A 14,761-nucleotide genomic window follows, 5' to 3' on the forward strand; every position below is an offset into this window, starting at 1 on the left:
AATGATATGCATTTCAATTTCTCCAAGCTCTGCTTTTGTAGCTGCTCATGTGATCATGGCTTCTTAGGAAGGCCTGGCATTTTCTTGAGACTCCAGCTCTTGCCAGCCGTCTGCTTTCCTCAGCAAGTCCAGCTGTGTTTAATCATCATCAGTTACCATATCTGCTCATTCACAATCTAGCCAAATTCCATTTCATTCTCCTGACCCCTGCAGGAAACAGACATATTAATGCATCCTACCTGTTCAAGTCTGATCTGCTCCTTAAAACCTGAACGTGCACATTATTTTATTCCTTGTATAATCCCTATATGCAATATGCAGGGAGAAAGCAAAGTCTGAGAAGCAAATCAGATTGCAAAACAGTATGTTTTCTTTTGCTAAAAATTTCAAGTTGTATGTGTGTGTTGTATGTTTCTGTGTATGTGTATTCTGTCCCAAAGAAGTTCCAGGGCATAAACTACCAGTCAACCAGAAGCATCCATGATTTTCATAACCTCTTAAGCAGGACTCAAACATCTTGTAGCTTCAGTGATGAATGAGGCTACTTAGATACCTTTTTGCTGAAACACAAAACCTTTTGAGTGTGATTCCTGAAAACTTACAATACCATAATTTATCATTCAAAGGAAAAGTCTTCAATAGTTTCAAAACCAGTTTAAAAACCCATGTACTCTAAGCTTACACATACCACTAAACATTTACTCTCACTAAATATTCAAATGTTGTAGATAGACGTGATTGTCAGAGTCATCAATGAGCTTCTTGCTATCTGGGAATTTGAATGGCCTGCTGTCTAAAATCACCCATCATTTCATGTTTCAACAGATTCTCCTCCAAAGTTCCAATGTCTCATTTTGTGGTACAAATCAAAGCAGCTAGATTATTTTTCCTTATTTTATTATTTATATCTCACCCCGATGAACTAGGTACAGTTAATAAAAATAACTAAAACAACTGCTAACTCCATAAAATTTAAAATATTTTTAAGAGTTATGGTCAAAAGTAGTGAATGGAAATTAAAAATAAAAATAGTAAAAACCAACTGTCAAAAGTAAGGCAGTCAGATGATCATTAGCTATTCCTCAAATGCTCACTGAAATAAAATTGTCTTTACCACCTTCCTCAAAATAGATATTGCAGGGGTGGACAGGGCTTCTGAGAACAAGCTAATTGTCTTGTAATGGGGCAGACAATAAGACCTGTCTCCAGGCTCCCACCCCCTCACTCCTAACGAAGAAAGAATCCAAAGCATCCTCTCTCAGCTTAAACATACTGTATAAGCAGATTCTGTTTGGAGGAGACATTCCTTAAGACAGGGGTCCCCAACCCCCAGTCCGTGGACTGGTACGGGGCCACAGCATACCAGCAACCGGTCTGCACCAACAAGCAAAGCCCCATCCATGGGATGCAGGCAGCACACAAAAGCACACATCTCCGGTCCACAGAAAAACCTTTCTCCACGGAACCGGTCCCTGGTGCCCAAAAGGTTGGGGGACCTCTGCCTTAACATATAGGAGTCAAAATCCACAGGGCTTTATAGTTTAATGCCAAAATATTAAACTGTACCCTGAAACCTAGTGGCAAGCCTGAAAAATAGATATTCCATGCCAAAACAGCTTTAATCTGTTAGCAAGTGAGCAGATCAGCAAGTGAGCAGCTTCCAAGTAGTTTTCAAAAGCAATAGAATAGCCTTGAGGTGGTAAGGGCGGGAGTTACTCTAACCAATTGTTGTGCTCCAAAAAAGGCTGCAACTGGAATACCAGTTGCGGGTGACCAAAACACAATTTCTACTTGCTGATCAACCAGGAGCCACGAGTCCAGGAGAACCCGAAGTCCAGATTTGCTCCTTCAGGGATAGACTGTCAGTCTCCAACCACAGGAATCTGACCAAGGTAAAGGACTGATCACAATATCTTCTGTCTTCTAGAATCCTGTCACCTATCCTGAGGTAAAGGCTTCTTCCACATAAGTCAGGCCAAAAAACATCTGAGACAAGCCTATAGTTGCTACATGGATGGAATAGGCATGGAAACTGGAGTCCACCGGCTACCTCCAGTTGGGAAGAATCTAATACCAGTCCTTTAACTTTAGGAGGGAGGACAGTATGCCAGCAGTATACCTAATTTGTCCCAACTCAACTTCAAAGAGTATCATTTGTGGGGCAGGGCATTTGGTTACAACTAAGATCTCTTGAAATATCATCACTACCATCAACGCCTGAGCCTCGGAGTCAGTTACAGAAGCATTCAAAGTGAAGGCAAATCTTAAGACAGAACTACATGCCCTTCTTTGCCCAATTGAAATCATTATCATGCCAAACCTAAACATTCATCTACTTCTTCATGTGGAATGTGGTTTTATTATATAGACTTCTGGTATTCGCCAACGCCAGCCTTAGACCAGGTTGCTAAGTAATCTGGTCTTCCATACCCCCATACAAGAGGCAATTAAGTAGAAAAAGGAATAGACACCAAAATGCCAAGCCCATCTTTTCCTAAAACATCCTGCTGAAGGCCATCTTCTGCCATCACAGTGGTAATTTGCCCTTGCTCAACACTCCACCCTTAAAGTCTCAGACCTACTGCCCCCACCATATTTCCTATAAATATAGTTAGTTGTCCAGAGTTACTTTATATGGGTCGCCACATAATCCACTAAATAAATAAACAGCTTCTTAAATGTAGCAAAACATACAGTGCCTCATGATAAGGAAACCAAACTAATTACTATATGAAAAAACATGAATAGTCCCATAGTCCATGTGACTGTTTATCAGCATTGCTCAGCATTCAATAAATTGGATTATAAATTACAGTCAACTATTTAATATTGCCACCATTACCCTGGTTTGAGATTCCTTTCTTCATTTATGTAACTAATCTCTCATGTTGTATTTTACTAATTTACTTCAATTTTCAATATACGGTACTTTATTTGCTTTTGGAATACTTTGTTAATTTGCCATTCTGTTTTGTATAAATTAATGAAAATTAACTCAATCTTAACTCAATCAATCAGAATGGAGCTGGAAGGGACCTTCAAGGTCTTCTAGTCCAGCTCTCTGCTCAAGCAGAAGATCCTAACCATTTCAGACAAGTGCCTGACCAGTTTCTATACTTTTTTGTTTATCAGCATAGACAAAATTTGTTATTTTTTTTAAAAAGTGAGCAAAACAATTTTAAAATGTAGTAGAAGACAAGTTATTTTTTTCATTCATTCTTGGGAAAAGCAGATTAATATTTATACAATATTTTGAACATTGCAAGGTTCAATCCTCTGCACATTTTACCTATAAATAACACTGGCTAAACGTGTTTTGTTTCTAAGTACATAGCAACAGGTTTTGATTGCATCCAATCTAGTCTTTGTAGTACAATCCAATATATATCAGCACACTTGCTGATTTTAATAAAGCTTACTTTTGAGGAAGAATAGTATTTTGGTTAATATATATAGTAACCTAGTTCACAAATCATGCTGTCCTAACATCTTTAAGAATAATACGTTGATTAAACCACAATCAACAATTTGTACCAAGTTATAAATTATAATTCACGAATCATAATGGCTAGGTTTACACTGCATTTGAAGTTGAAACAATGTAAGTTTATGGATTAATTTTACAAACTCAGTCAATTATAACTTAATAAACTCAATCATCATTTAATCACAGGTAAGTGACTATATTTCAGATTAAAATAGTTGGCAGCCTAACATCTATCTCAAATGAGAAAAAACAGGAAAGAAGTAATGATTTTTTCTGAAACCATACTTTCATTAATTTTATGTTACATTTCTTATTTTTTTTAGTATATTTAAGTTCCATAATATCCTTTCTGCTCAAACATTGATAATAAAAGTGATACAAAAAACCTTTTTACTCTCATGGGGAAAGGGGCTCCATAGATTTACTAGTCTATAATTTAAGGTAAATAATGGTTAAATATATCAATAATAGAGAAAAATGGAATTCTAAAAACAAAACAAAAAACTGTATAAAGGAAAAAGGGCTTTTATTAGAAATCTAGTACTAATTTAAGTAAATTTGCTCACGTTCAGTCTCTCCATCCTCCTCTTCTTACTGCCCGATTTTATTCTCTTCTTCATTGCTTGCTTTAAATGTTAAGGTCTTTTAGGGTAGATACCTACCCCCCCTGGTTATATTTGCTTTTGAAATTCAGGGAGGTAGAATATATTAGTGGTGCTAAATAAGTAGAAATAATAAAATGCATATTCAAAAATGTTATACTGAGTAAGAATTAAGAGGGCTATCTTAAAAAAACTTTTTATCCTAGATTTTAAAGAGATACCTACAACAATTCAGTTACTATTACAAATTAACTGCAATTGTAAATTGAGGCTTTGTTCACACAACATGCAAGCCCATAATTAACCCAACTGTCTGGGTACATAGTGCACACTAGCCAATACATTAAATATACAGTACTGGCTGGTTTTGCACAATGCAGAGAGTCACACACTTTATTTTAGCCTAGGAAGTTATGCAAAACCAGGCTTATTTTGGAGCAAATTAAGGTAAGTTAATGGAACTTGTTCCTCTACATTTCTACGTTTTGCATTTCATTTAATAGAAATTATCATTAAAATCAATATTACACTTATAGGTGTTTATAAAATTTCCTCAACTTTTTCTGGACTAAATTTATATTAGATCTATTTTAAATTTAATCAAGAATTTTAATCCTGATTAATTGAGCAGTTAATAGAATATACTAGATTTGCATCTGAAAGAAGTTCAGTCCTCTGCTAAGTCAGGGAGCCTACTGGGTGGCCTTGAATAAAGTCAGTATCTTTCCACCTTAACTAGTAGGACTATTGTAAGAATCAGCTAAAAACATGTACTATAATCTTCCACGAGCCTCAAGTAAATAATGTAAAAGAAGTGCGGAAGAATAAGTAGAATTTAAATCTTGCATTAACTGGAAAGCACCTCCTGACTGTTCTTCATTACTGTTCCCAAAAAATATTCTTTTGCTTCATTTCCTGTCCTGCAATTTTATACACTGCATCTTCCTGTACTCCTCATTTTAATAGCTTCAGGTCAATGGGCCTTTAAGGCTCCAGATAAATAAAGCCATTTTAACCCGATTCCTTTAACATTAAAGCAGAGCCCGCCAACCCCCTTAAGAAAGTATTTTCTTTTGCAGCCGGTTTCTCATCCCGACCTGTGCAATTTCATTTCATTCAGTTCCTTCCATTACATAATTGCCTACTTAGTAAGCACAAATCAGAGGTGGGCCTTAAGCAACCTCAGGGTTCTCTGCTACAAGGCACATAGTAAGACTCCACGCCAAGACTGTAGCGAGCAAGTGTGATTCAAGTGTTTTAAGAATGGGTCCCATCAACCTAGTTTTAGAAATGCGTCCACAGGGGACGCAGTCTCTTAACAAAGCAGGCCCTGTTCCACCCTCTTCTGAAGGAGCCAATCACCACCTCCCCACTTCTCCAGCAAGGCCCTCCATTCCATCCCCAAATTCCCATACAGATTCGCCCGCTTAGCGACAACAGCCACCTTCCTTTCCCGAAATCCCCACCTCGTCTCTCTCCATCACCGCCCCCTCCCGCACAAAAACCAAAACCACCCCGACTCCCTTTTATGACAACATGTCCACAAGCCCCATCTCTCACAAAGACCATCCCACCTTAGCCTCTGCTGGTTACCCCCCCTTACGCCCAGAGTCTTTCCCCCCCCGCACCCCCCCTTACGTTACCCACTCCAGGCTCTGCAGCCCCTTCGACACGTACCGAACACCCGACCCCTCCCCCGCCTGCCAGAGGGGGCGGCAGCTCCAAACCCCTCGAGGCGGCTCAGCCAGAGAAGTAGTGCGCCCCAATACTCTCACGCGCCCCCCGCTCCCTATGCTAAACACCGCTGGAACCAACCATCTACCGAAGGGAGATAGCCTCCTGGACTCTCAAGCGCTAGCACCCGCTGCCGGCCGGCCCTCCGTCTTCCAGCTGCCGCCCCCACCCGGCGGCCCGGGCTCCCAGCCCCCCGCCAGGAGCCTCCGCTCCCCTTTCCGTCGGGAGTGGATCGACTTGCTTGGGCCGAACCAACCACACGACGGTGGGGGGGGGAGGGAAAAACCCTCTCAGGGGCGATCGAGAAGGCAGTTTCAGAAAACAGACTCACGCCTCCGTCCGGAGCTAGCATAAGGCCTCCCTCCGGTTACGAAAATATTTCATCTTTTACGAGGCAGTCTGTTGGCCCCACAAGTAAACCCACCCCCCCCCGTGGACCGTTCCACGCAGCAAAGTATGATGGGATACGTAGTACAATGTGTTGGGGTTGTTGTTTTTTTACAAGGATGGACCACCTTTGACGGGGGTGCAATTCGTTCTTCGGATTTCTTGCGAGCCATAGGCACGGTTGAAAATCTGAGATTGCTCATGTTTATGAAATGCATATTTCCGAATTCATATTTTGTGCTAAAATTATATCTAAAATATAGCACTTACGAGCATGTCAAGAGTACTTGCTTTCTTTACCTGACATCTAATTCCTATCTAAAATTGCACAACAACCCGCTGAGACTATTACTCTTGAATGTTGACCCTTCCATTAATTAAAAAAAGTATCTCTAAGCCTACTTATAGAAAGCATAAATAAACAACTATTATCTTAATTGGAATAAAGTATGACAGATTGTAGGAATGTAATGAATAATTACAGTGTACAGTACTCCAATATTTGTTAAGTTTCAGTAAAGCAAATATGATTTACTTTCAAAAGAGTACATAACTTGTATTAGCACATGCTTACTTATGGTTAACATAACCCAATCAATGTGCTCTACTACCCACCTACTAAACACATGGGCTGAGTTTGCAGATCTACAAAGCTAAAATGTGGTGAGCTAATTTCTAGTTCTATGTATCGTATGAATATAGTTCTAGAATTACAATTTAACACTCTCAACATGTCTAAAGATTGACAAAGTATCTGTATTTACTGCTAATGTAAAATGTGATTTTGGTTAGTGTTATGTGAACCCACTTATTATACTTTAACTGGCATACACCAGGTCAGTGTAGTTCATTAAAAAATAAGAGATTCTGCTCAATACATTGTGTGAACCAGTCCTACAATCTGTGCCTTATTTTTTTCCTTAAAGCCAATTTAAATAACCAAATACAATTCAATAGTATAAGCTCAGGCAAAGATATTCCAATGGTTCTGTTGCTTGTTGTTGTCTGTTGCTTTTACAGAGTTTCTGGAAGACAAGCTGTCTGAATATTCCTAATAGGGCACACTTATTCAGATTTAACAAAAGTATTTTTACCCAAAATGCAAGATGCCTCATCATACAAGTGTAACATTCACATTCAAGTAAATAAACAATGTCAATTAAGAATCAAATACAAAACATTATTTTATCCAATCACAGTGCATATGTGAAGCAGATTGGAATTAACCAATAACAAATCTAGTGATAGAACATGAGCTCAGAGCAATTTAGTTACCTGTACATATTTCAGAACTTTGATTCTCAATTTCCTTACTGCAACCAACAAGCCACAATGCTTTAGTTTAATAGCAGTAATCAATTGCTTTATAATGTACACTTATAATAGAAATATGAATAATGGAGAGGCAACAGGAAATGCTTTGTGTTCTAGCTAAATAACAATTTATATAGAAAACTATCAAATATAGAAATGGAAGATCATCTTGTTTACAAAATTATGGACTTTGTAGCAAACTGAGTGACAATACAAGTGGGCCACAGTGGCAAAAAAACCTCCTTGAAATTAGTTCTAAGTGTTCTCCTTTAGATCACTGACTGTGCCGGGATCCTATGAGAACAAAATAAGAGCCAGGAATCAAATGGACAGTCTTCAACATCTTCCTTGAAATATTCCCTGTTGGAGGGAGTATCCTGAAGCAGTGGATAAAAATGTCCAGAAGATGACAATCCAGAAATCTATGGGAGCATAAAAATAACATGAAATAAGTAGTCTAAGTTAGTGACTGGTCCAAAGATATCATTTTAAAAAAGAAAGGTTTTGTGTATGTCCATAACACTAAGCCCATACTTAGAATCTTATTTCACATAAAGATATAGAATGCTCAACTCTGCTTAGCATTAAATACAGGTTATGATATTGTTCACACATTGTCAAATCCTTTTGTTATTTAACTGTTCCAAAATCAGGCCATATAGAATATAATTAAACAAAATCCTAATACCTGTTCTCCTAGGACTTCTTTACAAATATTTTCCTGCATACACTGAGCATCAAACCAGTCGTTTGGGGGATTAGACGAAAGATCCATTTTGGTCACCAGCTCCTGCCTTGCAAAACAGAACAGATTGATCATACTAAGCTAGGCAGCAAATGCATTAAATAACTTTAGTGCCTAAACTGGGAAAAAGCAATCTGGAGTTGTCTTTCTTAACAGTCAGTTTAGACCTCCAGAAAGAGCTGTCTAGTTTTGGCTGACAATTCATTTAGAGCCCAGAGAGAGAAGAAGGTGACCCAATCACTTTGGACTGTTGCCCCAGCCAATTGCCATGTGACTCTTCAAAACATTTTTAGGGAATTCAATCTTCAAACCACAAAATGTTCCATACTCCTATCTTAAAATGTAATAATAAAATCCACTGGAAAAATGGAACAGTAGTAGTTGAATACGTCAGCCTAAACACTTCCACCTTCTGCCACAGAATGGTAGGCAATATATAGGCAACCCATGGAAATTAATGGAAGGAAAATATAAAATGGTGTTTTACTCACTTCTTCCTTCTTTCCTTATATATGTGATCCTTCTCATTTTCCACCTCAACATAGTGCAAAATACTCCCAGCCTCTGATGGGCACCAGAACCATTTACTCTCACTGAAGAGCATGACAACTCTGTTGACAATTAACTCTGTCTCCATGGTGATAAGGAATACCAAGGAGAATGCATATAGACTGGAGACTAGGCCTGCAATTCCTGAATAGTGTGGGAGCGTTACTTTATAAGTGGGTCACCAGGCTGCTGGCAGTAAATATTACACAATAACAGTGGCTATTTACAATGCAGAATTATGATTAAAAGTAAACCTGCCAAATGATGAATTTTACTAGTAAGTTTCTGATAGCAAAATATCTGACCAGAGAACTATATGGTTGGGTGTGTCTTAATTTACTTGTAAATTTTTCTGCTCAAATCAAATAAGCAAAACTAGAAATCTGAGGGTCTTTCGGGACTCACAGCTTCTACTTGATGAACCAGTGTTAGCTGTGGCCAGAAAGATTTTTGCAAAACTCCATCTGGTGTTCCCCTTATACTGTTTCCTAGATTGGGGGGCCCTTCAGTCATTTATACTCATGTCACCTTGTGATCCGACTTCTGCAACATGTTCTATATGAGGCTGCCCTTGAAAACCACCTAAAAACTCAATTGGTTTAGAATAGGGGTCCCCAACCTACGGGGCGCGGCCTGGGACTGGGTTGTGGGCTCTTGACCAGTGGGCCACTGAAATGGCTGGCCGGTGTGTACACGCATGGGTGTGCATTCCCCTCGCACTAGCGCCTGCAGCCGTTTGGGCCCATGCGCATGCGCAAACAGGGCTGCTAATGCCAGGTGGGTGTATGTGGCCCATTTGTGCATGTCCAAACAGGGCCGCTAGCACCAGGGTGGTGTGTGCAGCCCATTTGCGCATGCGCGAACGGGGTCAATAGCTCCAGGCGGGTTGCACGGCCTGTTTGTGCATGTGTGAACAGGGCTGCTAGTTGCCATGGGGGAATGCACAGCCATTCACACATGCGCAGTGCCAGTGCAAGCTGCATGTGCTAACAGGGCCGCTAGTGCTGCACCTGTGTGCATGGCCCTGTTCACGTGCACACACGAATTTGAGAGGTGCTCTCCTTCCCTCCAGGCCATGGGCCTGGAAGGGTTAGAGACCTCTGGTCTAGAATGAAGCATGCCTCCATATGCCCATATAACATCTCTGCTTTGCAGGCTGCACTATTTGCTAGTTTGCATCTGGGTTTCATTCAAGGTGCTGGTTGTCACATGTACTTAAAAGGCATAGAGCTGGTTATTTGACAGACTGCGTGCCTCCCATAGTATCTACTTCACCAATTCAATTATGATGCCCCCTGGAACAATGGTTCCCAAGAACAGGATGGCCCCCACTCCGGTGTTGTTTAGAAGAGCCTGAAGAACTTTTCAGCCAGGCCTTTGGTGAAGGGGAGTAACATTGCTTGCTTCATTGCATTTGCCATCATTTAGCTTTAATTGTAATTTTTGGTTTTGTTGTTTATTTGTTTTATTTGATTATTGTGAGTCACTCAGATTTGTTGGGAGTTGGGCTGCATATTTTTTTAATGAAAAGTTTTAAAATACATTTTTAAAACATATACCCCATCCACCCCACCCCTCTCCCCATCCCTGCCATCCCAACACACACCCCCAACTTCCCAGAGCCGAATACAGGGTATTACATCATACAATCTTACTCTAAAATAATCTAATTACTCTAAAATAATCTAATTACTCTAAAATAATCTAATTACTCTAAAATAATCTAATTACAGCATTTTTATTATTAGAAATACTTCCCTCTCATGTCCAGGTGGATCCCAACCATGAAGTGCCCTTCGCCAAAGTTTAATCTGCATGTCCCATGAGCGACGACTGTACTTCTTATATTTATTTGGAGTACAGGGATGAATACCTGATTGGCGAGCCATCCTGGAATGAAGTGTGAGAAATTAAAAGGTACCACAAGGCCTCCCAAAGAAGGAGCACAGAGAGAACTGTTAAAGCAAATCTTTCAAGGGTGGATTCTAAAATGAACAGACCAAATACCAGGACTTTGAAAGGAACTGCTAGTGATGGCCATAGTAGGAGCCCACCCACACTACTGCTATGTAGAGGTCTAATATGGAGCCTTGGTGGAGCAGTGGGCTAATGCCTCCTTAAGTAACACCAGCTGCCTGCAATTAGTGCAGGTTCGCATCCCACCAGGCTCAAGGTTGACTCAGCCTTCCATCCTTCCGAGGTAGGTAAAATGAGGACCCAGATTGTTGGGGGCAATTAAGCTGACTTTGTAATAATGCCGCTTGGGGGTGTGTGTGTGAAAGCCCTAATAAGCAGGCATATACATAGAATGAAGGCTACTGCTAAGCTTGTAAAGCCGCCCTGAGTCTTCGGAGAAGGGCGGGATATAAATGGAATTTTTTAAAAAATAAATAAAATAAAATAATAAAAACCAAGAGAGAAATAACAGTTACTGCTTACCTGGGAACTTGTTGGACAAAGCGCTGGTAACCAATGGTATTTTTCCCATAATCTATCTGCTTTTGCCTTCTTCGTAAGACAGCCTCATCTGTCTCTATATAAGTTCTACAAATGGAAAGAAAAATGCTAGAGACAGAAGCGTATATTAATATCATAATAAACTATAGAAATACCTATTATGAAACTTACCCAGATCCCGGACTGGATTTTCTTACCCAATCTGACCTTGTACCTACCCCCACACTCACCATCTTCACTCCAGGTGAGAAAACGTGAAATGATGACCTATTTGAAGAAAAGAAAAGGTTTGATTACTGAACATGGAGAATATATTAAAGACACAATATATTTGTATCTTAACTTTCCAACTGTGAAGTCACTATTTTGCAAATAGTCCCAGAGTAAAAGAATTGAGACTTTTGCAGAATTTGATAAAAATGTAACTAAAATATTTCTACCGATTAGAGATAAAGAATATCATGGTAAGAGCTCTCTCAATGAGTAATCTTTTTCCCTGGAAAAAGAACTTTATCTTTTTAGCCTCCATGACTACATATCAAGATGCATTCTTATAACTAATGTTGGATTCAGGGACTGAATCTTTGCTGCATACCAGCCTCCAGATCCTTTTCATTAAAGTATTTTTTGAAAAGTAATCCTTAGGAAAGAAAGCTTAGCAGATTGAAGAAAGATATCTGCACTACACACCTGCTTGAGGAAGGAAAGAAGAAAGCAGGTTCTACCCAAAGTGGTGGCTCTCTCAAGAACAGATTTTAATATATAGATAGTTCTCGACTTACAACAGTACATTTAATGACCCTTTAAAGTTACAACCACACTGAAAAAAGTGAATTTTGACAATTTTTCACGCTTATGACCGTTGCAACATCCCTGTGGTCATGTGATCAAAATTCAGATGCTTGGCAACAGACATGTATTTATGATGGTTGCAATGTCCCAGGGTCATGTGATCAGCTTTTGTGAGCTTCTGACAAGCAAAATCAACAGCGAATCCAGATTCACATGGATAAAACTCATTTAATAACTGCCTTGCTCAGCAATGGAAATTTTGGGTTCAATTGTGGTCATAAGTCAAGGACTACCTGCTAGGGGAGAGAACCTGAGAATTGGGATAGCTCTTACCAGTTGGAAAAAGACCTCTTAAAAGCTTCACAGAGAACTTCTGAGAGGCTCTTATCACTTATTCCAGAGATAATCAAATATTGCAGAAACTATGCAGCAAAATACCCGTTTTTGTGCCAGCCACCTGAGAGAGAACCTAGAATCAGATCTGCCTATCAGAAAAAAGTCGAACAGTAGAAACAGAGTATATCCACCTTTCTCTCAAAGGCATTGTTATCTTTATCTAACAAATGTTTTAAAACTTGAAAATTAAACCACCCATTTCCAAGTGAATTTCCTATCTTCTTTAAGCATTTATGCACCGTTCTTTTCACAAAGATTCTTTCTTCACAAAAAATAATGGGCCATATTAACTTCTATTGCCACATTTGAATGAAGTTACATTTTTAAAGACAGTTAAGATAAAGAAAATGTCAAGGCGTTGACAGAATCACTGGTTGATATTGATATGATCTTTTGAGTCAATCTTGACTCCAGGAATCTAAATAAAATGAAGATTGTCCCCACTTCATCTCTGATTGTAATCCCTTTATAGTAGTATTACTGTATACATAGAATACCATATACAGCATTTTATCTTTGTCCTGCCCTTTCTTGAGAGACTCCAAAGTGATTTGCACATTTCCTCCGTGTGGTAAAATGTATTCTCAAAGATAAAATGCATTATTAAACTGAGAAAAGACTTGAACTATTTCCATGACTTGGAACTGTTCACTTTATTATCTGACGTAGCCTCATTTCAGAATGTGGTCCCCAACTTTCACACATATGTCTCACCTGGTTGCAGCATCTTTTAGGCATCAAAAAGAAAGCCGTTTAATACACAGTTATTTTAGCCAATAATATCTGAGCAAATATTTTAACTTTTTTATTGACTTTATAGTGTAAACTGTATGAAAGTTCAAAAACATGACTAGATGCTTTTCACCAATTTGAAAAAAGTGCCTTTTAGACTTATGTAAGTAGTAACTAACTGTGAAACATTGAGCTCAACGCAATATCCAACTTCAGAAATTTCCAAACACTTTTGAGACATCAAAGACTGAAATCATAACATTCTGCAGAAACATTAGTTGTCCATTCACACCTAGAATAAGTCATTCCTAATTGTTTGCCTACATAAACTGTGTTTTATATAGAGCCAAAGGATTTGGGCTTTTCTTGAGACTTCAAAGAAATATCCTCATCTTGGACTCCTATTACGTTAATAATGCAATCTGTCTTCCCAGCTTTTGTTACTTATCAGTTCCTTTCAAACACAGATGTGGCTACAGTAAGTTGTTCTTCACTGAAATACAGCAATTCTTCCAGCAGACAGCCCAGGCAAATCACAACAGATAAGGAAAAACATCATTGCAATATAGGATTAAACTTAATTTTCAAAAATGTTTACCCACTCTAGCCATTCACAGACTGACAGGTTCATAAATCAGCACATAGTCCTTGATCCAACTAATCACAAGTCAAAATAGAGGGGGGAGGGGAAAGAAACTCTGTTGCGTAAGTGTTCCCAAACATCTAGTGTAGTAAAACAGTCTAGTCTAGTAAAACAGTATACAGATAGCCCTTGACTTATAACAGTTCATTTAGCGACCGTTCAAAGTTACAATGGCACTGAAAAAGTGACTTATGACAATTTTTCATACTTATGACTATTGCCGCATCCCCATGGTCACTTGATTTACATTCAGATGCTTGACAACTGACTCACATTTATGAAGGTTGCAGGGTCCCAGGGTCATATGAACCCCTTTTTCAACCTGACAAGCAAAGGCAATGGGGAAACCAAATTCACTTAGCCACCATGTTACTAATTTAAGAACTGCTGTGATTCACTTAACAAACGTGGCAATTGAAGTCATAAAATGAGGCAAAACGCACTTAACAAGTTTCTCATTTAGCAACATAAACTTTGGGGTCCGTTGTGGTCGTAAGTTGAGGACCACCTCTAATGTTCTCCGATTAGGAAGCCTGTCATTGCATCCCGTCTCAGCAGCCTCCACCCCGCTTACTTTACCAACTCAAAGAGGTAAGAAAACCGGAGAAAGCAGACACCAGCAATGGTCGCCAAGTTAAAACAAAGCTCCACCCAACACCCGAAATCTAAAGGCAACTACCGGCCAGTTACGGCAGTCGAGAAGTCCGCCAAAGAATTCGGAAATTCCATGATTGGCCCTCAAACCGAAGCGCCCCTCCGAAAACCTCATGGTCCGCATTCAACGCGGCTTTAAATCTCCCTCCAGTAAGCAGGGGGGGCGCGGCTTTTGGCAGACCTCCGGCCTATTGCATAGTAAGAAGGAGGAGGAGGCGGAACCTTGGTCCAGTGATTGGCTAAGGCGAAGAGTAAGAACATGGGTGTGA

The 14,761-nt window shown here is 39.4% G+C and overlaps 2 protein-coding genes across 4 annotated transcripts in view; both read right to left on the minus strand.

The window, feature by feature from the left end:
* Nucleotides 1-6,090, minus strand: part of FAM53C (family with sequence similarity 53 member C) — an 18,960-nt gene extending 12,870 nt beyond the window's left edge. For all 3 annotated transcript variants that reach the window (XM_083352252.1, XM_083352253.1, XM_083352251.1), the window contains exons 1-3: nt 5,767-6,090; nt 4,054-4,204; nt 1-207 (exon numbers count right to left, since the gene is read on the minus strand). The exon at nt 1-207 is cut by the window's left edge and continues 13 nt beyond it. The gene's annotated coding sequence lies outside the window, so the exon portion shown is untranslated. The remainder of the gene's footprint in view (nt 208-4,053; nt 4,205-5,766) is intronic.
* A 4,417-nt stretch (nt 6,091-10,507) lies between these two features.
* Nucleotides 10,508-14,638, minus strand: LOC310633703 (oocyte-specific histone RNA stem-loop-binding protein 2-like). Its single transcript, XM_083351560.1, has 4 exons — nt 14,518-14,638; nt 11,447-11,542; nt 11,258-11,362; nt 10,508-10,708 (listed from the first exon to the last, which is right to left on the minus strand). Exons 1-4 carry the CDS (start codon nt 14,565-14,567, stop codon nt 10,546-10,548), a joined length of 414 nt encoding a protein of 137 aa, XP_083207686.1. The 5' UTR covers nt 14,568-14,638; the 3' UTR covers nt 10,508-10,545.
* Nucleotides 14,639-14,761: the final 123 nt, after the last annotated feature.

Source organism: Vipera ursinii (assembly GCF_947247035.1).
Source record: "Vipera ursinii genome assembly, chromosome: 2".
Taxonomy (NCBI): Eukaryota; Metazoa; Chordata; class Lepidosauria; order Squamata; family Viperidae; genus Vipera; species Vipera ursinii.

Coding starts and splice junctions, on each gene's coding strand:
- LOC310633703 (XM_083351560.1), bottom strand. CDS start 14,567: ATGGAATTTCCGAATTCTTTGGCGGACTTCTCGACTGCCGTAACTGGC. Junction 11,543..14,517: donor TCGACTGCCGTAACTGGCCG/GTAGTTGCCTTT, acceptor TTCTTCAAATAG/GTCATCATTTCACGTTTTCT. Junction 10,709..11,257: donor TTTGTCCAACAAGTTCCCAG/GTAAGCAGTAAC, acceptor ACTTCATTCCAG/GATGGCTCGCCAATCAGGTA.